Source organism: Zophobas morio, unplaced genomic scaffold (genome assembly GCF_036711695.1).
Source record: "Zophobas morio isolate AGI-343-1 ecotype UQ-CSIRO unplaced genomic scaffold, CSIRO_AGI_Zmor_V1 ptg000012l, whole genome shotgun sequence".
Classification (NCBI taxonomy): domain Eukaryota; kingdom Metazoa; phylum Arthropoda; class Insecta; order Coleoptera; family Tenebrionidae; genus Zophobas; species Zophobas morio.
Genome location: NW_026972117.1, coordinates 25,461,114 through 25,486,166, shown reverse-complemented (window position 1 = coordinate 25,486,166; position 25,053 = coordinate 25,461,114). Strand labels below are relative to the sequence as shown.

General features: G+C 33.9%; 1 protein-coding gene across 2 annotated transcripts; it reads right to left on the bottom strand.

The window, feature by feature from the left end:
- Positions 1-1,405: 1,405 nt before the first annotated feature.
- Positions 1,406-25,031, bottom strand: LOC135128118 (transcription initiation factor TFIID subunit 1). 2 transcript variants are annotated; one of them, XM_064054975.1, is made up of 26 exons: positions 24,573-25,031; positions 24,355-24,518; positions 24,237-24,301; positions 23,959-24,189; positions 23,687-23,905; positions 23,449-23,634; positions 23,267-23,398; positions 23,041-23,213; positions 22,762-22,988; positions 15,558-15,717; positions 15,259-15,499; positions 14,895-15,196; positions 14,577-14,754; positions 14,255-14,527; positions 13,987-14,208; positions 13,813-13,938; positions 12,995-13,742; positions 3,498-3,802; positions 3,202-3,444; positions 2,999-3,143; positions 2,653-2,946; positions 2,458-2,600; positions 2,276-2,404; positions 2,056-2,224; positions 1,792-2,004; positions 1,406-1,741 (listed from the first exon to the last, which is right to left on the bottom strand). In XM_064054975.1, exons 1-26 carry the CDS (start codon positions 24,719-24,721, stop codon positions 1,512-1,514), a joined length of 5,667 nt encoding a protein of 1,888 aa, XP_063911045.1. In that variant the 5' UTR covers positions 24,722-25,031; the 3' UTR covers positions 1,406-1,511. The 2 variants fall into 2 exon arrangements, with proteins under 2 accessions (XP_063911045.1, XP_063911046.1); XM_064054976.1 differs by having other exon boundaries at positions 23,041-23,201.
- Positions 25,032-25,053: the final 22 nt, after the last annotated feature.

The following is a 25,053-nucleotide window of genomic DNA, read 5'->3' as shown; positions in this document are numbered from 1 at the left end:
TTTTATAATACATTAATAGCTTCGTAGTGGTTTGCATTGTTGCCGGAGGCGCTGGAGGACATCGTATTTCAGTACCTAGGTATTTCCGGTGTCGCAAAAGTCCGAGTATCGACAACAGTTTGAGAAATTGACGGTAACGGCGCTTGAAGAACTCTTATTGAAGGTACAGGATTTTTTTTACGTTATCAGGATTTTTCTTGTATTGTATAATATTATATTGGCAACATCTAATTTATTCTTAACTGACTCTGCTACATAATTATCGGCTACTGTAGACGATTTTCAACCGTCATGTCTTTTTAGGTCAAAAATGTCTTCTTCAGAGTCAACCAGTAAAGTGGCGGAGGAACGCCTAAAGCAGTGTCCAGTGTATGAATTGGCGTCTGGTAAATTTAAAAACCGCGCAATAACCGATGGCATCTTTGCGAAAGTATGCTTTCCTACAGGCTGGTTGCAGCATTTTCTTTTTCCGAATTTCGTAATACTTTTTGAAAATTTTTAGATAATCTGCCTTACTTTCAAGATTTTCAACAATCGTGAATTTTCGTATAACCTCATTTTTGGAGTACCGTTATAATTACGTATTTTCCATGGTCAGTAACATTAGCCATTTCCATTTTACAGAATTCGTCTGATCTGCGTGCCCCTGCGATGCCCGCTGACATAACGGTCTAAAACAAATAAAAAATCGAGTTTAATTTTAATAATGAATAAAAAAGAAGACTTACCTTGATTAAAAGATAAGTTTCATCTGCAGTGTCTTCTACGAATTTTAAAATAAGACTTGTACGTAAATTCGTACCTCGCTCTTGATTTATTAGGTAGCAAATTCTTGAGAAGATTAATAGCAGCTTTATTAATATCCATTTTTGGATTTCTGATAACATTTTTTGAATATTTTTGCCTAGTTTGAATTTTTTGTATTTCGCAACATAGAAAAAACGTAAATTTTATGCAGATTTAAGGGAATTTCACCGGCAGTGGGGAAAACAAAATAAGTAACACGGAATCTACAGACTTGTTAACATCCTCGGCAAGCGAGAAGCCTCGACTCGTATTCGCTTACCTCGAATGTTAACACGTCTTTACATTCTTTTACTTAAATAACAATTAACGTGCCATCATTTCGTAATGTCTTAGATAACCTGTATCACGTGTATATTATTAATAGATTACCTTGGAGCGATCCGTCTCGCGTTTTAAATTACCCTTCTCATTACAAGAAGCGGCTCTTCACAGGTGCAGGACCTAAGAGGCAATTTTTGTGACGGTCATCAGCCAAAAACTTATGACATCAAAACTCGAAGATTAAAAATACTATAACAAATTGTAGACAAAAAACTGAATGACAGGCATCTTCGGGACTAGTCGCTGGGTAATACGCCAAATAAATATACAACTATGATTTAAATTTACAATATGTTTAATATCTACAATAAATATTTACTATCAAAAAATGTACATTTACAATCAATAAAATCATTCTCAAATTACATAAAATCATAGCATTTTTAAAACCAAAGATCGCCTCCGTCATCTTCCTCCTGAATAGGCACATCAGTAACATTTGGTCCTTCGTCTTCACTATCACTAACTGCCAGATCATCATGGATTTTCATACCAGAATCCTGACCCTGTAAGACTGTTTCATCTATTTTAATATCATCTTTGTTGTGTAGTGGCAGTCCCGACATTAGAAAATCTGAAGGATCATAATTTGGATCTACATCCATGCTCTCCTCTGCAAACAGACCTTTTATAATAACAAAAAATATAAAATTCAAGTAGTACCTTTGTAAACTAGATCAGCCGCTTCTCCTTCATTCTGTTGGTAATAACCCATCGAACCCAACTGTACCATCGCTTCTGCTGCTTGTTGACTGTCATCGTCAGCGTTAACAGTTTCCATAGGCATTTCAGCGGAAATAACAAGCCCTCCTTTGTTATCTTCAAACTCATGTAAAGGAACTTCATCTAATTCTTCTTCACTCGAGAACTGCAAATCTATAAAAAAAAAAATTACACACTTAGTTTGTGGTTGTTCAAGAATCGCACCTTCTTCCAGTATAGCAGCATCATCTTTTTTGGTTTTTCGTTTTTTGGGTCTTGGCACGGATGCTGCAATATCTTCACTGGTTTGAATGCCTCCTTCAACGTCCACATAATCGTAATCGTCAATGTTGGATTTTATGAAAGAACTCTGATCAGGTGAACTTGCTTGGCTCTAAAAACACATATTTAATTATGTAAACTGCGAAACTCTTGACGTTGTTACAATTCTATCCGGTTCTGCAATTGTGTAATTTTCCTCTTCACCGCCCATCCACGCCTGATCATCATCTTGCATTGCTCTTTCTTGTGCCAGAGATATTTTATTTTCCAGTTGGGTTAAATGCTCGTCATACTATGAATATATTTTTAAATTTTGTAAAATTACAAACGTTAAAATAAACTTACCTCGTCTAACGTAGCTTTACAAATTTTAACCAACTGTTCTGCTTTATCAGTGAAAGATGAGTCCCTGCCATTATACAAGATACAGTTCTGCAGAATTTGTTCGATGTCTATCAAAAACTCATGTCTGCTGTGGTATTTGTGTGCTATACAAAGTCATATTTAATTCTAGTCCGAAAATTAGTGTTAAATACATACCTGCCACTTTTTTCGAGATTGTTTCCAAGTCCATTGGTCGTTTTACAATACTGTAATAGTCCTTCACCAATTTTTTATTGACTGGTTTAAGGAACGGCCAAGACTCAGACATAGCTTTCAATTTTGTATTTATCACATTATCTAAAATAAAGGTCAACGCAACTTGATCATTATCATCCAACAATGGGTTAATAGCCTTTTCTAACTTCATTAGTCTTTCTTCTTTCTCTCCTAAACGTTCGACACACTTATTCAACATACGTTGGGCGGCCACCGTTAAGCTACTTTTAGCTCCTAAAAATCATGTCAGTTATCGTGTTTAATAGACAATGTGTCACTTTCTTACCATTGTACAAAGTTGAATTCTCAACAATCTGATTCACATCAGCCAAAAATTCTTCACGACTCTGATATTTCTTTTGTCGTAAATTTTCTCTGATTGTTTGCAAATCCATAGGTCTATGAACAATTCTATAATAATCCATAACTTTCTACAAGAATTTTTTTTTAACAATAACCCTTTGGATAGTAAAACACATTACTCCTTACCTTGGGGTTGACTGGAAACAAGAATGGCTGCACATCTGGCATATCTCTCATTTCATTCAAAATATTCTCCAGTATAGTGGAAAGAACAACCACTGGATCAGTTCGTCGCCTATTAGCGGGCCTATTATGACGCCTCAGATAATCACAGTGGAGATCAGAAACTCCACGTCGTCTTCTTTTAGCACTCATTGCTTCTTTCGGCACTTTTAGCAGCAACGTACGTCGTTTAATTTCTTCCGCGTGCTGTCAAAGCAAACGTGGTCAGTGTTTACACCGATTCCAAATTAACCACAAACCTTCAACAATTTACTCGATAATTTAACTTTAGTACCATCAATATTGACAAGATCTTCATCATCCGTGTTCAACTGCTTTTCAATTTCTTCTTCTTGTTCTTCAGTCATCGCTACGTTCATCGGAGCGTTTGAACCACTGTTCTGATATAGAGGACACGCTTTGTTTGTCCTCATGTGTCCAACGTTGCCGCAAGCTCCACATTTGAGTTTCAAGTCCGGTTTGAGTTTTGTTTTTCTTCGTGACTTTGGAGGTGATATTAATGCAGACTTATTTGGTGAAGTGTTGATCGATTGATTGGAGGGACCTGTTTGAAATTGATTATTTTGATTTTGAACGTATGAATATGTGCCTGTTTTTATTTTTAATTATCGTACACTTCAACTGGGTTTTGTTTGTCGTCTGTCTTTTACCAGTGGTTATTTTATTAGTCCTAAACTACTGGATTGATTGTTGTAAATTTTTTTATATACATATTTTGAGAACAATTTGATGACGTCACCTTAAAATTTTGTTTAGTAATTATCATTTGAATTTTATAAAATAACATAATATTATGTTTGTGGTTTGGATATCCTGATTTTTGGAGAAACAAATCAAAATTTTATATTAGGTGTTTCAAAAATGACGGAAAAGCTCGACGGTACGGCTTTGAAAAATGGTTAAAAAATCCCTGAACCAAATTTTTGAAAATATTAAACTTCAAAATTGAAGAATTAACTTCGTAATTCTGATATGTTTTAATGCGAAAATGATATGTGCCAACAGTAAAAAAATGACGTGGCCCGCATTCTAGCAAATTATTATTAAACTATTAATAACTAATTACTTAACTGTCTATTAGACGCGCAGTTTATTAAAACAAATCAGAATTACGAAGTTCATTCTTCAAATTTGAAGTTTAATATTAGGAAAAGTTTGATGTAGGGATTTTTTTAACCTTTTTTTTCGAGTTCTCCTGATCTACCTAACAACGTAGCATCGAGTTTTTCCATCATTTTTGGAACAATGTTTAGTAAAAATAATAATAAACTAAGAAAGATATTTATGTATTTAAATAATGGATATGGATGGATACGCATTTGACGATAATAAAAGAAAAAACGATATTAAACAACAGGATGATAGGAGCAAAAAGCTAACAACAATAAGAAGGAATAAGAACGGAAAAATGGGCAAATTGACAGAAAAGATGATGGAGTTGATGAGAAATAAGAGAAATAAAACAAGACCACAAGTGTCAAGAGAAAATCATGACATTGAGAAATGAAAATAAACAGTTAAAAGAAGAATACGTAAGCGGATTGAACAAAGAAGCAAAAAACAGAGAAGAACTAAGAAACGCAATGTAAACTTTCATCATACAAAAACAGGAGTAAAAGTAGAAGTCAAAATAGGACCCAAAAAAGTGCAAGATTGATTAGATGCGGAAGAAATGCGACATAATGGCAAATAACTATAAATAAACCAATTGCAATGCAAAAAACAATATATAATAATGAATATTCAAAGAAGGAAGACAAGAAAAATTGATATTAAGTACCAAAAAATTGGTCGAAGGTTATTTCAACAGAACTTCCCTCGCCCATGAAGTGCAGCCAAATAATTCCCACTTCTCTGAAAAATTATATTTTTTTTGCGATTTTTGTTTTCTAACTTCTATAAAGTAAAAACCAGGGGCGTAAATAACATTCCCGCAGCTGATTTGATTGAATTTTTTTCAATTTTTCATTTTTTTTTCTTCATTTTTCCGAATTTTCAAGTTTAAATTTAATGTTCCAATTTTTCAACTTTTAGATTCAATTTCTAGATTTTGCAATTTTTCGACTTGAGTTTCACGAGTTTTCAATTTTTAATTTTTGCATTTGCAATTTTTCGTTTTAGTTTTTTATTTTCTTTATTTTTACAATTTTTCAATGTTCCGATTTTATAATTTTTTGTATTTTCAATTTTTCGTTTCTTCAGTTTTTCAATTTACAATTTTTTGTTCTTTTTTCTCTAATTTTACGATATCTCTTCGAGTTTGCATTTTTAAATTTTCCAGTTTTCCGATTTTCCAACTTTTGGACATTTCAGTTTTTCGATTTGAAATTTCACGAGTTTTCAATTTTTAATTTTTCAATTTTTAGATTTTTTAGTTTTTCGAGAAAAACGCGAAAGTACACGTATTCTACGGGACTTACATTAGGAGTACAGTCCAAAATTATTGAATAATAGAGTGATTTTATGTTTTCTATTATATCTCTTGTTCTTTGGGACAAAAAATTGTTGAAAGAAAACTATGTATAAAAAAAACAAAGATTAAGCCCCACCCACCTGCCCCGATCTCAGTTGTGAAGAGTTTTTCATTCCTAATCAGACGAGGGGCGAAGTTTAATTGTAACATATTTTATCTCTAGAAAATTCTATCGTTTTAAAAGCATATTTCACATGACAATTTCTTGTGGAGAAATGAGGATTTTGCAACTAAACTCCGCCCTTCAGCTCACGATGAATAAAGCTTTCATCACAATTGAGAAGGGGTGGGCGGGCGGGGCATATATTTGGTCCATTTTTTAATATACGAAGTCTTCTTTTCCCAACAAGAAACTGACAATATGTTTAACCATCCTGTTGTTGCAAGAAAATTTTATATATTAAAAAAAAACAAGATTAAGCCCCACCCACCCGCCCCGATCTCAATTGTGATGAACTTTTCATTCGTTGTTAGGCCGAGGGGCGGAGCGTAATTGCAAAATGCATACTTCTCTATTGATTTGAATGAGTTTGTCTTCTCAAAACAGAGGACTAAAATTATTAAACCACAACCGAACAAAATTATAATTCTTATTTTATTATTATTATACCTATAAAGACGTGCGTTTTTCACAGCACAAAAGAAAAATTGTCACAGCGCATTCCCAGTGCAAGAAAAAACAAGAAAATTGGTCAAAAGTTAATTCGACAGAACTTCTCTCGCTTCTGAAATGCAATGATATTTTTTTTGAGTCACCCTGTACGCAAATCCAAAAAATATTAATGGAATGATAAATCACAACATTTTTTGTACATTTTAGATAGGATTTATTCAGCAAAATTTTGGGGTGACGTCATCAATTTTTTTGGGGGGATGAGCAATACATTTTGATAAAAAATTTACGATGCTTATGATAACTTCAAAACATCTCCAAGATTTCAAAGCATTCGGTTTTGTAGTTCCTGATTAAATCAATAAAATAAATGTACGCATTCATTTTTTTTAGTCACCCTGTAATGCAAATCCAAAAAATATTAATGGAATCATAATCACAAGTACAGACTCATCATTTTTTGTACATGTTAGATATGATTTATTCGGCAAACTTTTGAGCTGACGTCATCAATCTTTTGGAGGGGATAAGTAAATATATTGTTATTAAAATTTTATCATGCTTATCATAATTTTAAACCATCTGCAAGATTTCAAAGCATTCGGTTTTGTAGATTCCATACATCGTGACACGAGATTTTTATATATACAGCGTGTTATTGAAAGGTACGTACAAAATAAAATCGGCAATTGGTCTCGAAGTATGGGGACTAAAAGTAAAAAAAAAGTTCAGGTAAAAGTGTTCTCCTTCTAGAGATAAAAATTATTAAAATTTATGTCCAAATTCGTAGTACGCCTCTGATAAAAAGATCATCTTTCGTTTCTATAGCAACAGTCTTGACAAAAGTTTTATTGTTACAGTTGCTAGGATTTACTAAAATAAATTAATTTTACTTATCTATCCTTCAGTAGCGTCTAAAAAGGTTGGATAAGGGTTAATTTTCCCTTTATAATTTTGATAACACAAAATAAGTTTTTCAAATTTCTTAGACTTCGCGAATAACTGTCAATTTTGTTGTACGTACCTTTCAATAACACCCTGTATGAGAAGAATAAGAAGAAGATATGAACTTCGAATAAGTATAAAAGAAAATGAAGAAAAATTAGTAGAGAAAATAATATAATATAAAGAGATACTAGGAATTGTAGAACAAAAAGAAAGAAAGAATTATGACAAGAATAAATAAACGATATTGGCTGTTCTGATCAGGAGTATATCAAAAAGAAAGTGCTAAGGAAGGGGTAGGATTAATAACAACAGCAGGTAAATTAAAAGGGCATAATTAAAGAAGACTATATACATGAAGGAAGATGACAGATATAAATGAAGAATTTGACGAAGGCAGTGGACAATGATAATAGCATATGCAGAAAACGAAGATGCAACATAAGAAACTAAAGATTTCCGTGGCGAACTGCTAAAAGCAGCATATGAGAGCGAGGAAAGTATGATAACAATGGGAAACCTAAATGGCCGAGTAGGAACAATAATGTAGACATGGAAGAATTTTTATGAATAGAAAAAGAAGAAACGAACAACGGAGAATATAGAAAATGATTTCGTGGGGTTGGTCACTTGCGCGCCGCGGTTAGTTTACCCCATGTGACAGGTCTAGTCACCAAAAAGGCAAGAAGACACTTGCACACAAACAGGGGATTATAAGGATTGTCATTGCCTACAGGTACCTGGCTGATAAGAAGTATAGTCCATGAGTTTCAGTTTAGGAGTACAGAGATAAAAAGGTCAACAGATCTGCCTTGGTAAAAAATCTTTCTTATACGTTTATAAAAAAGGAAGTAATTTCTCAACAAACTGTTTTATTTTCATAAGATGCACCTAATGGTAGGAAATTTAAAAGCAATAAAAATATTTTCCGCTCTGTATACATATTTAATGATTAATAAATACGTGTGTAATTGTATGAAAATTAAATTATTTCTCCCAGAACTTATTTATTTTAATACTAGCTGACCCGGTGAACTTCGTTTCACCTACAATTTAATTTTGAATCTGCAAAATCGAATGCTTTGAAATCTTGCAGATGTTTTAAACATATGATAAGCATAATAAATTTTTATTCAAAATATATTTACTTATCCCTTCCAAAAAATTGATGACGTCAGCCCAAAATTTTGCCAAATGAATCCTATCTAAAATGTCTAAAATAGGATGAGACTGTCCTTGCGATTTATCATTCCATTCATATTTTTTAGTTTTGCTTATAGGGGGTGTCTCAAAAAAATTAATCACTGAGTCAATTTATTTTATTGATTGAATCAAGAATTGCAAAACTGAATTTTGAAATATTGCAGAGGTTTTGAAGTTACTGTTTGACATGGTAGGTTTTCAATCAAAATATATCTGTTTATCAAGCCCAAAAACTTGAAGACGTCATCTCAAGATTTTGCCGAATAAATCCTATCTAAAATGTGGAAAATATCATCAGTATATTTTCGTAATTTATCATTGCATTGATATTTTTTAGATTTGCTTTTACAGTGACTCAAAAAAATATATGGATCAGTCAATTTATTTTACTTCCTCTTGTCTTGTTAAAGCTCGTTTACTGTCGTCTGAACTAACTCGGTAAATTAGCCTTTACACGCACCCTGCCTGTAAAGCGTTACCGTGGCAGCTTTACAGGCACCGTGCCTGTAAAACGTGGTCATGACAGCACCGGAATCAAACACACATTCGCTACGTCGGCCTTTTTGTTAATCTCACTAATACTGTGCTAATACTAACGTTAAAATCACCTTCAAACTCTTCATCTTCATCGAATTCCACAATTAACAGAGCTCAGAAACAAAATTAAACTATTTAAATTATTAATCGAATTTACAAATTGACAGTCCCGTTATTTTCAAACAATTCAATTTTCCATAGTTACCGGAGCAAACTATGAAAAATGACTATAATTTCTATGACTGTAATTTCAAGTAAAATTTCTAGAGATGCCAAAGTTTTTCATTTTCAGGATTTTCAGCAAGAGGAAGTAAAACGTTGTACGCGGCTCGCTTGCAACTAGCCTTTACTGGGGCTCACCGGATTACAGAGCTCGCTCCTACGTCGCTCGCCCTGCAAACATTCCGGCTCGCCCGTAAAGGCTAATTTACTAAGCTTGCCACGTAAATAACTATTACTGAATAACTCAAGAGTTGCAAAAATGAATACTTTGAGATCTTGCAGACGTTTTAAAGTTATTGTAAGCATGGTAAATTGTTAAGTATATTTATTTATTGCCCCCAAAAAATTGATGGAATGGCTCACTCGATTTTCGCAGATAATTTTAGGAATACAATACAGTTATTTTTAGTATTACACTGCACCAATCCAAGGTGGTATACGTGTTGATCGTAAATGTTGATTAGGTCATCACAAAATTGTATGAAGAAAAGACTCAACTCGAAAATGCTGAATATGTTTCATTATGCTTTTGGTGCGAAGGAAGTTCTGTCGAAACAACGTTCGATCAATTTTTTGACGATGGTTGATATAAATAAAACTCAGTAGATGCTCATACTCGAAATACGAATTATCTACTCGAATATCAAATCAAAATAGTTCTAGTTTTTCTAGATGATATTAATACTTCAGTAGGTAACAGTTGATGCTCAAGTAGCATCTCCATAAAACAAAAAAGGACAACAGTAACAGTGTTCAACCATCAAAGCAAAAATCGAGTCACCAAAATATAAGTTAGTATGGGGTAGACACCTTGAGATGGGAATCTGTATGGCCAGTGTTATAAAAAACGCACTGCACAATTTATGCATAAACAAAAGTTAATTACCTGAAAAGTTTTCGATATTCCTGCTCCTAATGTGTTTTTCAAACTGAATGCACCTTTTGACGACGTTCCACGTTCATGAAAGTCGCCGTGTTTAGTTAACATTCACTCTTACAACGATCCTACTCGTTTTCTAAGCTGCTTTACAGACAGTTCAGTTATTTGCCACGCCGATCCTCATTTTTAGATTAAATGCTCACAAAACGCGTAGATGTTCAATTTGTGTCCGGGGAGATACAATGTTTCCAAGTAGGTACTCAGTACATAGAGTAGATGTTCAGGTATATAAGAGTAATGAAGTAGGTACTTCGTACTTCGAATATTAGTTTCTACTCAGTTTTATTCATACCACCCAATGTCTCGCTTCAATGTTTGATTATGTTGATTATGAGCACAACGCTGATCAACTTCCATATCCGAATTACCCATGAAATAAATCATTGCGGTTTGCACCTGAGGTAGTTCGTCGCAAATTTGATTGACTTCGTGGACCTATGTGAGGTTGTCGTCTTCTCGGCATTTTAATAAACTTCATAAAACGACACAGAATTATTTTCACAGTCAATCAAATCTGTAAATTTTGTCTTGAGAATTTTAAAGTATTGAAAACTTCAAATTAAATCCTCGAATAACGGTAAAGTTTGAGGTTTTGTCGAAACCAACAAAGTGAATATAGGTAAATAGAATGGCAGATCAAAATTAATAAGAAACTTTCGCAATGTGTAATTAAATTCATTTTAACCAAGACTTTTCTTAAAATAAACGACGTTTTTTTTACGAAAAAACAAAGAACGATTTGAAATGCAATATACTTTTCACAATTGCATGGAAAAATTAGTTTTGTATGACACGTCAGTTAGACGACAGGTCCGTTAGAAACTAATCTACTATTGAAATTAATTCGAAGTGGCGATTCCCATACAAAAATTTTTAGTTTTTTTTTATTTTTTAACTGTTCTTTTAAGTTTTCCTTATTTTTTTAATTTATAAACCATCCCCGTAATATAAAAAATTCTTCAAATCGGTCAAGCCATTTTTGAGTCTAACAAGAACAGCAATTGATTTTTATTATATAAACGATTAAAAAATGGGGGTTGGTGGTAGAAAGGTGAAAATTTAGGGTTATGTGTATTTTTTGATGCCAATTCTTAAAAAAATAAAAATAAAAAATTTGGTCCAAAAAATAGACAAAAATTTTTTAGGGTGGGCCACCCTTATCACTTAGGGGTTCAAAAAATAGTTTACAACCTATTCTCAGACCTACCAAATATACATAAAAAATTTCATACAAATCGGTCAACCCATTTCGGAGAAGTTCGGTTACAAACACTGTGACGCGAGAATTTTATACATAATGCATTATTATTTTAGAACAAATTTCATTACCATAAAAAAAAGGTTATACTGACTCGACCTTAAAAGATAGACATATGCTGTCGCGGACTTTTCTTTAGAACTTTTAGAGGGGAACAATTTCGTCATACATGATTTTTACGTAACTTTAACCGTTTAAGCAGCGTAAGCAACGGAAGCTGTCAAAGGAGGAATAATTTTCCCGTTTTTCCGAATTTTTCATTGCTACTTCGCTCCTAATGGTCGTAGCGTGATGTTGTATAGCCTATATGTAGATATGATACATAGACTATCCAACACAAAAAGATTTTTTGAATTTGAACCAGTACTTTCTGAGATTAACGTGTTCAAATAAACAAAAGCTTCAGCTTTATTATATAAGTATAGATGACGTCACAGGCAACAACTGTTTAACGTTTATTTCTTATGTGAGTTTTTGGTATGTGATACGGGGTTTACTTTCGGTCTATTACGATGTAATCTGTGAATACATTTCTGATTTAATCAATAACTTGAATTAACATATAATTTAACATCATGTATTCTTTGTTTGAATTTCTTGATAAAATGGGGAATATTAAATTTTTTCCTTGTTTGTAATTACTAATTACACTCATTGCGCTATTGTTAGTTAAAATTCAGGAGATTTAACTTTAACTGAAATAAATGCATGAGATCGGGTGGCGAAGGAGACTAACGGGTCCATACCCGAATGTTTTTTTTCTCATTGTTCATGTGAATGTTTATCTGCGAGACTGGATTTTCGCCTTCGTGAATCAGGCCATCTGTAAGCCGCAGGAATACGAGTGTTATTTGCATGTCTCGTAAGCACCTGTGCAAATAGATCGTTGCATTTTTTTCGAACTAGTACCTAAAATACAATTTTTGCGGACTAATCTTTGCCTTTTTTAGAAACTTTAACCAAAAAATGTTGTTTGTAACACATACATAAAAAAATCTTGCGAACTCATTACTGTAAACTGTATTCTTACAATTAGTACGACATACAATATTTGACAAGTCCAGGTTATATGTATTACACTATCGAACTAAAATTATTAAAGAGTTGCAAAGTTTTAATATGTTACCAATGTAACTGTACCCAGAGTAGACTGCACAACTTCAGTTGAATTTGTATCTTTTATCGTTTCTAAAATTACAAAAATAAATAATGAAAACTTACCACTCACGTAATCCAGAAAAAAAATTGAAACCGATTTTTCGCGATTTTAAATAGTTTTTACGTTTCATCATCTTTTCGCGTATTACGAAATGTAGTACCGGGTGACTATTAATGTTTGAAGCAAATTTTTGTGTTGGCAATCCTGAATTATTGGCAGCCATGCTAAGATGTCAGTTCACAGTTGTCAATTTTGACATGAGCACGCGTACCAAATGTGGATTGAGACCACTTGAGACTATGACAGTTGTAATAAATGTCAATTTGACAATCAGGTATGTCATCATAAAATTTTAAAAGCTGTAAAATATTTTTCTAATAACTTACTGTCATTTAATCCCAGTTTTTCGCCACTTGCCGACGGATTCGAGGAAGACGCAAGCCCCAAAGCCAACCGCTCTTTCTCTTGATTCCTCTTAATCCTTCTCAACTGTTCCTGAATTCTTCGTTTCTCCCTCTTCATTTCTTCCTTCTGCGCTTCATCGAGAGTAGCGAACTGTCGTATGAACGCGTCGTCCTTGGTGGTCCTTATTTTCACGTACGCATCGATCACTGCCGGTTTCCTTACGGTTTCCACACGTGTAAACTCTTTCCCTTCCGCATCTCTGAACGTACGCACAATCTTCAAAACTCGTCCTTGTTGTGCGTAACTCGACTGCTCCTGATTATCGTCTTCATCTTTCTTCTTGTCCTTCCCTTTCTTTTCATCTCCTTCCATAATCATCTTGCGCAATTCTTGACGCTCTTGTTCTTCTCGCTCTAGAGACAATTGCGTGCTCGTTTTCTTGTTCGCCAACATGTTTTCGATATTTTTGCCCATCTCTTCAATGTCTTCATCGCTGTCTTCGTCGGAACTCTCTCCTTCGTCAGTACTCAACACTTCGGCACTAGCTAAAACCCGATTTTGGAGGTCGAAGATTCTTTGGCATTCTTCTTTGTAGCGTTCTTGGTGTTCTGCAATGGAAAAGCGGTTTCCTCTGGAGAATTTATCCATTCCTTCTTCTCCTGCTTTGGCTTTTTCGGTGGAAAGAGTTCGGACAACGTCGATGACTTCCCAACGCGACAGCTTTTTAATCTTAAAAAAAAAACACACATAAACGAGATGAAATAATGTTTCATATACTCGGTATTAAAATTCTACTTACTTCTTCTTCCGGAACTCCGAATTTCCTCAATAAAGCTTTGGCATTATTAAGCGATAAACGCCTCAAATCAGCATCGGTTCCAGTGACAGTGCGCTTTGGTTGCGATTCTTGCTCTTCTTTATTTTGCTACAAGAAATAAAGTCAGTAGGAAGTTAAATTTTCTTTGTAGCTTACAGTCGGTTTGTTTGGCACTCTGACGTAACTGAAACCTTCACCACATCCTGTAGGATCTGCAGGCCCTGTCAACTGAAGCAGGCATTTTCCTTTCATAGCTTGAATGTACGCTCTTGTCGTATTCCAAGGTGCCACTTTCACTTCGTCGTCCATTTTCAGTTGCATTTCTTCATCGTCATCTTCAGCTGGAGTGAAGATGAATTTTTCACCGTAACCGGCATCCTACAAGTACATCGTTTCCTCTTTGTTTTACACGTTATGATCATACCTTCAATCTTTGTTCAGCGGCTACCATGCTGAAATAAGAGCAACACTGTTCCGGTGAGACCATCGCTCGAATTTCTTCCTCGGTTGGAAGACGAAATTCGGGCTTTATCACCCACCAATTTGAGTCCATTCCAGTTCTTTTAAAGTCTGCGCATAACTTAAGTCGCTTTCTGATACTACTTTCAGAATGTGAAGGAAAAGCTTTTTTAATGTCATCCATTTTGATCCTTCTTGGATTGTCTCTGCTTTTCCAGAAAAGTCGATAAATGAAAACCTAAGGCAAGAGTCGTAACTGAAAATCGCCGTTAAATGTCAAATTTTACCTGAAGAAAATCTCGAACAAAGTTATTTGCTCTTTTTGAATTTGGTCCTGGTACTTCGTACAAAGGACACTGTTGTCCCGCCACATAAATTGCATCTAATTCTCTGACGTAATACTGTTGCCTGGTTCTTATTATCAAAAAGTCTGTTGTTGGTATAATATGCTCATAAATAGGGGCTCTAAAATAATAATAAATAAAACAAAATATTAGATAACCTGTTCTTTTTTAGACAAGATTTAAATTGATTTTTTGTTCAAAACTATTAGTACTCCTATAGTTTTCGTCTTATTGTAACGATTATGTCTTCAACAAACTCACCTGTACATGTTATTCTCTATAGCCTGTATGGACTGCCCCGGATGTAAAATTCCCAAAAACGGCGAAGTATGCGCATACGCAGTCTCTCCGTACTTATACGTCGGTGGACCCGAATCTTTAGCTGCCTTCCTCTTATAATAATTTTTAATTTTCGAACACATTCCTACTTGATTCATCAGAGGAGGATGCTCCTCACAGAACTCTACAAGAATAATATCGCCATCTCTTCCAGTCAAATCTTCAGGAGTTCTCATGAAGAACACGTCACCTCCACCAGAAGCCATTCTTTCTGATTCTCTTTGCTAAAAATAAAACATGTACCACAATTACCATTTTCAAAATTATTCACACAATATGCGCTTACTTTCGCTTTCTTCTTGATATGTTTTACCAATGGCATCACAGAATGGGGGCCTGGTTGAGCCAACGGTCCATGTGAGAACCGTTTCATTGGCGGTCTATGGAAGTTTCGTAAACGCATCAAACCCATATGGGTTTGAATAAAGGGAGCTCTCAATTCTACGACCGGCGTTGAATGTTGTATCAGATTACCGCCACCGACTTTCAATCTCATGGTGGTTTCGGACGAACGTGGCATGTAATAACTAGTTGTGAAGATGTTTATTATTTTTACTTGTTTCCCGTACATAATCAAATACTTACACATCGTTTGAAATGTTGAATGGGTCTCTATTGGGTGATTTGGGGGGTGGCGGAGGAGTATCTTCTTGCAATACATTGATTACGCCCGCTTTGCCGAGAAGAATTTTTGATTTTTTCACGTGAGGGTGTGGAATTTTTACTTTCACGGGTGTTGCTTGCCCTTAAAATTTTAGTATGTATTAACAATATGATACATTATGTATAATTAAAAGTATAATGGTTTAGATTACGATGGCAATAGTTTCAATACAAAAAAAAAAAAAACTCCCAAGGAATAACATTTCGAAATTTTTATGGCTGTTAATATTACTGGTTTCTGTATAGATTTATCGCCTTTGTTGTTAATATTATTTTTGAATATGTTGTCTCAAAACATTACTTTTGAGCAATTTTAAATGTTTACTCTTTCATAAAGCCACGTTTGTGCTTATTAAATTTATGATACAAAACTATATTGATTTATAATATGTTAAATAGTGTTTGTTAATAGATAATGTAACCTTCAACATTAAATATACAATTTAAATATTTCATTCTTATACAATGCATCTTTTTTAAAAATGGTCATAGGTAGTGTCCCTAGATATACTTTGGAAAATTAATTAATATTTTCCACAAAATTTGTTTACAATTCATCTGCTTTTTCAGCAAAGGTTCAACAGATTTGCTTAAGATTCTAATAAGATAATAACGCTGTCTATATTAACAATATTAAGAGTGGTCACCAGTGGGCGGTGGACAAGTGATAAAATCTAACATTGAAAACAAAATCAACACTAGCCCCACCCACCCACCCCTACTCCGTTTTGATGACTTTTTTATTGGCTCTCAAACGGACCTTGGATTTTATATTGGCAAATAACAGAATCTAGAACTACAGTTTTTTTTTTAATAACATTTTATTTTTTAATCGAAAAACGACTTTACCGTATCATATGAGGTGCAACTGTCAATGCTATTCCTCTTCTCGGAACCAATGAAATGATTTAATAAGGTGGAGCTTCTACTAGTGGAAGGAACATCGATAATAATACTTTTTAAATATAATTCTCATGTCTGATATGCTTATTTAACACGCGCTTAATATTTTCCAAAAAATTTGTCTAGAATTCATCTACTTTTTCAGCAAAAATTCAACAGATTTGCCTAAGATTCTAATATGATAATAACGTTGTGTATAATTAACAATATTAAGAGGGGTCACTAGAATCAAGAGTGGGGCGGGTGGGTGGGGCAATTGTTTACTTAGACTCTGTAGAAATAAAGATAAAGTTAGCTCCACCCTTCCACCCACTTCCTTCCTTCATTTTAGCAACTTTATATTTTATTTAGTGTAAAATAGAAGTTGAATTCTGAATAGACAAGCGGTAAAATCTAAGATTTAAAAAAAGAGGCAAAACTAGTATTTGTAAAGATAAGACTGATTGTGGCAGACGATATCTTCTCTGAGAAAATAGTGGGCGGGTAGGCGGGGCTAGCACTTCCTAAGATACGACTGATTTTGACAAATGATATACCCTGTAAAGAAAATAGAGGGCGGGTGAGTGGGGATAGTATTTGTAAACATAAGATTGATTTTGGCCAATGATATAGCCTCCATGACAATGGAGGGTGGGTGAGCGGAGCTAGTACTTCCTAAGATACGACTGATTTTGGCAAATGATACATTCTCTAAGAAAATAGAGGGCGGGTGGGCGGGGCTAGTATTTGTATAGGTAAGACTGATTTTGGCAAATGATATCCTCTGTAAGAAAATAGAGAGCGGGTGGGCGGAGCTTGAATTTGCTAAGATAAGACTGATTTTGGAAAATGACATACATGCTAAGAAAATAGAGGGTGGGTGGGCGGGGCTAGTACTTGCTAAGATAAGACTGATTTTGGCAGATGACATACTTTCTAAGAAAATACAGGGCGGGTGAGTGGGGCTTGAATCTGCTAAGATAAGACTGACTTTGGCACATGACTTACCTTCTAAGAAAATAAAGGGGGGGTAGGGTGGGGGGGACTAGTATTTGTAAAGATAAGACTGATTTTGGCATATGATATACCCTCTAAGAAAATAAAGGGCGGGTAGGTGGGGATAGTATTTGTAAACAGTGTCGGATTCTGCCGCCAGGACACCGAGAAATTTCCCGGTGGGCTTTGAAACAGTCTACTTCTTTTTTTATACAATTGTTTACATTTTTCACATATGCAGGATGTTACAACTACAAATGAAATAAATATTCCTAGAAATATAACAGAAACATAAAAAACGATAAATGGAAATATTAAATATGAGCATCTTTTTACTTTCAGAGCGTAAACTCAGTACGAAACAATAAGTCACCCGTTTCCGTTTGTCTGTCTGTCTGTCTAGCGTCTGTCCGGATTTTTATTAAACGGATAATCTCCGAAACTACTCAACTAGTTTATTTTAATTTTATAGAACCACATTTTTCCTATACATATAAGGAATTAAAATCCGTGTTGAGTTTTTACCCTTAGCATCGAGATTTTTGGGAAAAAATTCAAAATTGTATTTTACAATGAATAAAATTAATTAATACGCCTATGTACTAAATGACAATTACAAATTATCAAAACATGACTCAAAAAAGAGCATCCGTAGCCAGCATAGTAAAATAAAATTTACCATTAATTTTGACGTTTCGTATCACAACTCTTCCAAGAAGAAGTATATCTATGTTAACTTTTGTTAGGGTGAAAACCCAGAGATAATTTTTGGAGTGAAAATAGCTTTAGGGTTCTACCTTAATTTCCACCACCACTTTTTGCAGTAAATTGTTAATTTGTGCTTTAAAAAATAATTATTTTCATTAAAAATTTTTGATACATCGTAGAAGCTTTAGACTTATCATTTTAACTTGTCATTTTTGGCAACATTATTTTAATTTGATCATTAACTACATACCTTCATTGCAGATTTTAGAAAAGAAATAGAATGATGGAATTCAAACAAAAATAAAGAAAATAAAAGATAATTCCACTAAAATTGCGTTTTTTAATGTCCACGATCGAGCAAACCTGCGTTTATAAACCTGCCATAAATGTTTTAAATTATGCTATTGCCAGGTAAGGGATGATGTGGGAATGCTGCAGCAAAATTTTGCGCAATTTCTCTGTTGTCGACAAGGCTTTAATGTATACATCAGTGACCATTTCTACTTTTTCTGTACTGCGGCAAGTTGACAGTCACCAAAAAACGGTAATCGAACGAGTAATCAAATTTTAGAAACCTCAGGTAAATGCCTGTTTTTACATGGCTGGCTACAATATTACTGACAAAAACATCCAAATAATTTAATTTTTTTTAAGAAATATCCTTTAATTTAAAGCATAACCTTTAACAAAATCGACAGAAGACGACCCAAATTACATCCAGTAAAAGTTTCAACTCTGAATTTTTACTCAAAACATAAGTTGACATAGGGTATAAAATTTAACATGGGAATCCCTATGGCCACTTTTAAAAAAGATGCACTGTATATTATATTTATTTTATAGACTACTTACTTTCAAGATAAATAAAAATTGAATGGAATGATAAATCATAAGTACAGACTCATATTTTCTACATTTTAGATAGGATTATTTGAAATAAGGAAACAACACCCGTCCACGCATTTCGGACGTTTAATGCAGCGATGATGTTGGTTATTTCAGTTCTCAAAGAATTCTGAAAATATGAACGATGAGCTTCTAGATTTTACATTTAATAAGGCGGTGAATCAGTTATAAATCCCCATCAATTCGAAGAAGTTGGTTTGCATTCTCAAAAATAGGTATTTGGGTGAGGATGTCTCGTGGGTAATTTTAAAACAATTCATAAACTAACTGGACTGTGATCTGCAGCGACAATACTTTCAACAAGATGATGGTGCGGCCAATACGGCCAATGCCACAATCACATATCTTTACGACTATTTTAAGCGTCCTTTGCATTCAGAAAATATTTGAGTTTCAAGAAAGTTAGACAACCCAGTTTACACAGATATGACAACTGTCGGTCAGGTAATTAGAAGGACCAGAGTAGTAAAACTGTCAGACCTGAAAATTACAAAGGTCTACAAAAAAAAAAAAAAAAAAAATCGTAGTCATACGCTTTTTGTCTTTTGGGCATAAATGACTTCCTTGTATCCTAAAACTTCTATAAAAATGATTTTTGCCGTTTGTGCACGTCTAGTTTAATTCTTATTGGAGTCCGAAATACGAAAAAACACGATTTTAACACTTTTCAAAAAAATAATACCTTGCACAATAATAATAATTTTTATGAAATAATTAGCTAAGGATTTGAATAAATGGTTTTAATTAATTTTAGATGCTTAAAATCATTTTCTTTTTGCTTGTCGACTGTAACAATTCGATGAACACTCCCTTTGTACGGTCGTGGACAGTGAATTTCGTTCACCCAATTTCTTTGACAGAAAAAAACTCTAAATTAGCCCTTAGATCTTTCTAACCTTTTTTTGTCATTTTGACAGAAAGGGGCAAACATTTTTTTATACGATAACTAACACTAGTCGGCGGTAAGCCCAAAAGTGTAGCGACATCCCGTCTTGGAAAAGGGAGATTAGTTTACCTTCATTAAAATAACTAATCGATGGCAGGTTCGAAGCTAAATTAAATTTGACAATACTTACGTCAGTCATCATGACAATAAAGCACCGACTACAGTGAATTTTTGTGAATTCGCGTGAATTGTGTGAACGAAATTCACTGTCCGCGACTGTAAGAACCAACAATAATGTCCCATTGTTTATCCTGATCCCTTACTTCGAAACCGAGATATTTGTGATATATCAATTTAACAATATGCGATATATGCAGACGTTGACATTTTATTCCATATTGACCGCAGATGTAACAAAATACATTAGGGTTGTTCTTACACATGTACAATTGGTTTCAAAAAAAAACGGGACAAATGAAAATGACGTAAACGTCATATTCCCATTGCTTTTCGATCTATGAGTACTGATGATTTACTCATCTTGTCCCATTTTTTGTGAAACCAATTGTAAGTGCGACCTTTTTTTAGTATTACATTCATTTTGCAAAATTACACACACCAAGAATTTTGACGTAACTTCTAAATGTCATTTAAATATTGACACATGCCTACTTGACTAAATCAACAAGTCCGATTTTTTGAACTCGTGTAATAAGGGCAGTACAGTTGCACGTTTTATGTGAAAAATGGCAATTTTACGATATAAAATTACGTGTAGCACAAAAATGTGACGTGATGGAAAAATTTGGAGAGCAGATTTGAAATCTACATAAAAAACTGCCTTCAGTGCACACATTTTTATTAAAGGAGTATTTTGGTTGTTGACTAATGTTATTTATGGGTATCATTGTATTGAGGGAACTAATTTAAATATGTTTCTGTGCAAAAAGTGCGGAAAATCGTTTTTTTATTTGTTGGTAACTAAATAATCGAAGTTCTCCAAAAAGTCTGTTATGAATTTTGAAATAATAACATAAGTAATTTATTTCTAAATAAATTAAATTTTAATAAGAATTTTTCATACTTTATTCTAATTCCGTAAAAAAAAAATCTAAAATATTTGAATATGAATAATAATAGTAAATTTTATTTCCAACAGAAAGCATGTTTGTGTCTATAATAGACAAAAAAAAGTACAAATAAGATTTATACAATAATCCCTCGATAAACCGAACCAATTAAAACCAAGCCCATTCGGGTTATCGAAAAATTCGGAGAATCGAAACCATCAAACTACCTAAAATAAACTATATGGATATGAAAGTATAATGCCATTTATTCAGAAACAACAAATTTATTTGAAAAATTCATTAAAAACAAGGAGATTACCTGAAAAACTTTGTAATTTTTAGGTTTTTGCTCAAAACAGCTGTTTACAAATGCTTCAATTTTTGCTTTATTCCGTTTTATATCAGATATTGTCGATTTTCCCACATGATATTTTAGTGCTAACGCTTTTCCATTCACACCTGCTTTTATTTTTTTCAGAATTTCATATTTTTCTTTCAAAGTCAGAGTAACGTGCTTTCGTTTTAAATACATGATTGCAACTGCAAGTGCACACTACACGCCTTGTCTTTGTGCGTATTACACGAAAATTCTAGGAAAAGAAGCAATAAAATATATGTATCACCAGCAGTTCGGATTATACATTCGACGAAAATTCGGACTAGCGAGGAATTAACTGTACTATAAAAAAATTATATATAAAACATAAGAGAGCGGAGTGTACAAATATAAAATCGGCAATTATTAGAAGTAATATATATATAGGGCTAAGTAAATAATTGAAAGTCTAGATAAAAATTTCAATACAAAAAAGTAAAAAAAAAATATAGAAGACAATAAAACATTTTAGTAAACAATAAATAAAATGAAATACAAATAAAAGTTTACAAAAAATGAAAGATAAAATGATTCACGAGCGATTTATCACAGACATCATTATCAAGTAGTGTGTATCCTAAATATAAAAAGGTAAAGTAAAATAGTTTATTATAAATCTTGGACCTTTACATCACGGAGAGGCAAATTTCGTTTTAAACGAGAATCTACTAATTCTGGCAAAATTGCACCAAAATAAAACTTGCGCAGTTGAGGAGCCATATTAGTTTCCCAAAAAAGATTATCTTTTTTATTTGTATACAACAATGATTTTTTTTTTTGGTGTATACAAAAAAATTACAAATATCTCGCCGAGTTATTCGCAGCTGAGCATGTGCCTGATATATAGAGGGATGTTTTAATTTCAATTCTATAATGCCTTTTGTGTTTATAAATAAATACAGAATTACTTTTTTTTCTATTCCTTCTCGAACAGTCATCTCGCGTGCTGCGTATGGGTTTTTACTTCAAGTATTTCTGTATGTCTGGTGACGCAGCGAGGTATGGATATTCATTGTCGACAAAAAGACCGCATTCATCAACTTTTTTTCCAAAGTTGGTTTCAAAACTTTGAACTGCCGTTCTTTCATATCTTTTTCAAAACGTCTTTACTGTTTTTAATTTTAATTGGTTGGCAATATCTCGCAATTTGTTGTCATATTTGCGAAGAATGTGGTTTCTGCATTCTTGTATTGGGAGGAGTAGAAACAGCTCTTTATTAAATAACTACTTTCTTACAACAGTTTTGTAGCTTTTCAAGTTAATGCGTTCTCTAGTTAGATTATACACAAACAAGCAACATACCTGCAATCTGCTTTGAGGGATCTATGTCATCTGGTATTCCCAAAATGATATTTTCATCATTGGGATCCAAAGTGAGAATTGAAGGTTTAGGTATCTGATTCATACATTCAGCATCCCATATAACGTCATCTTCCCATCTTCCATAAACCAGATCTTCATTTTCAACGGGAAAAATGGAGTACCAAGTATCATCTTGTTCAGGATCAGGTCGAGGCTTGGCTGACATACTAAACAAATTCCTTAATGTTTATCAAAAACCAAAAGTAAATAATAACTTACATTTGGGATTTTGCTTTCATACCAGGCAACGGTGGGGCTGGAATCGGTAATCTGACAGAACTTCCAGACAACAGCCCGCCCTTCCCTGGTTGGCTGAATGCTTGCGCTGTTCGGTTGCCACTACTAGGTACCCACCCTGCTGCGTTGGTCTTTGAATTTAACTTTTGCAAAACCTTGAATTATAAATCAATTCTTGTCAAAATTAGCCCCATTTGATCCAAATTACCTTGTGTTTTATATCATTGCCATCCCAGACCACGTCGTCTTCCCAATGAAGTTGCGTTACCATCAAAAAAGCGTCATCTGGGAACTCGTCACCCTCTTTTGGTTCTTCACTCTCAGTTTTTACTTCTTGTGGCTGTTTTACAAGGTATTAATTTCAATTTTACAACATTATTAAAAATATACCTTTTCCTCTGTAAGTTTAAACCCATAATTGAACCCATCGCCAGTTTCAGGTACATCTAACATATCATACCAGATCTGCGCAGGACCAAATCGCCAGTCAGCAACTTTAGGTCCAGTATCATCTTTTGACTGGGTTTCTGTTTTATTATCCACAGTGGTGCTTTCCAGTGGTTTTAAAAATTTTTCCTAAAAATAAAATATGTATCACTGATTATTTCTAAGTTGTTAAATTTAATACCTCGTCGTCACTACGACACTGATCTATAGGGGGCGTCTCAGCATAGTCCAAAAACCAGCCTCTGTGTTTAGGTTTCTCATCTTCTGAATTTGAATCAGAATCATGCTGATTAGCACTATCTTTATGTTTCCTTCTTTTGCGCTTTTTTCTTACATTTCGCCAAATATTTGGCAAACTACTTGGTTTCCCTGGGCCAAAAAGTCTAGAAAATCTTAACACCTACAAGAGATTTTCACTTAATTGAAGTACAGGATAATTTCAGAATGATGTACTTTGCCATGTCTAAAGTCTGGAAATAGTTCAGTTACATCTATATTAGCATATTTTGAGGGTAACATTGCTGCTAATGGTGTTTCCAATTTTTTTTTATCACCATCATCAATATTAATTGTGACTGGTGGCTCTATCACTTCTTTGCTTACAGGAGCTGGTGGAGGTGGCATTAACTTGTTATCCTTTTCATTTACATTCTCATCATCTGCATCATAACTTTCTGGTTTCACCTAAAATAGTTTCGATCAGAGAATGATCATTTCATAACTTTCCTCACCTCCTCCTCTTCTGCCAGCTCATTAATATCAGAAAAGTCCACCGCAGATGGAGATTTTGAGTCAACTAAAAAATAAGTTAACATTCATCTGCAGCAACTGTAAGTAAGAAAGTCTTACAACCACTGTCAGTACTTTGCTGCGAGCTAGCACCACTCTTCTCTTTGCCGTCGTCATCAAATTTACTTTTTTCGGTATCCTGGGTATCATAATCGCTGTCTGAATCATCTTTAGGAATGTTATCGACACCTATCATTTCTTTAAGGGTGGAGCCCAAACCAAGTCTACAACAGTTGCAGATTCGTTTAAACAATTTAAAAATACACTCTCGGACTTACTTTCCGAGGTTTGAGAGCTGCTTTTGAGATTCCGAATCCAAAACATCGCTTTCGAGTTGACCCTGTTCATTTATGTTACCGAACAAGAATCCGGTGAGGTCCACACAGTCTTCGTCTTTGTTGTAGTTATCTTCGTCGCTATCGCTCATTTTGCAAGATTTGTCGTTTTGGTAAATTAATAGTTTGTACGGACTGAATGGGGCAACGCACCGTGATGTCTTCGCTTCGTTGACAATCACTGAAACTGTTGTGAAGTTGGTGTTTACATTTTGAGGTTAGCAAGACGAAATACGTCTTGAAAATTTGTTTGCAACTATATTTCGATGAATATCGCTGTACAGAATTATGTATACTAAATATAAATTGAAATAAATGGTACAACACGTAGAAAATAATATTTCATTTGGAAGCCAGTGAAAGACGCTAACTTCGTTATTAACTGTCAACGAGTCAAGTCAGCTTATGATAACATGATAACATT

What these genes read in the sequence shown, in the direction of transcription:
- LOC135128118 (XM_064054975.1), bottom strand. Translation starts at nt 24,721, where the DNA reads ATGAGCGATAGCGACGAAGATAACTACAACAAAGACGAAGACTGTGTG. An exon ending in AGTGTCGTAGTGACGACGAG is followed by an intron (nt 23,635 to 23,686) that starts GTATTAAATTTA and finishes TTTTATTTTTAG; the next exon opens with GAAAAATTTTTAAAACCACT. An exon ending in GGCTGATCTAGTTTACAAAG is followed by an intron (nt 1,742 to 1,791) that starts GTACTACTTGAA and finishes GTCTGTTTGCAG; the next exon opens with AGGAGAGCATGGATGTAGAT.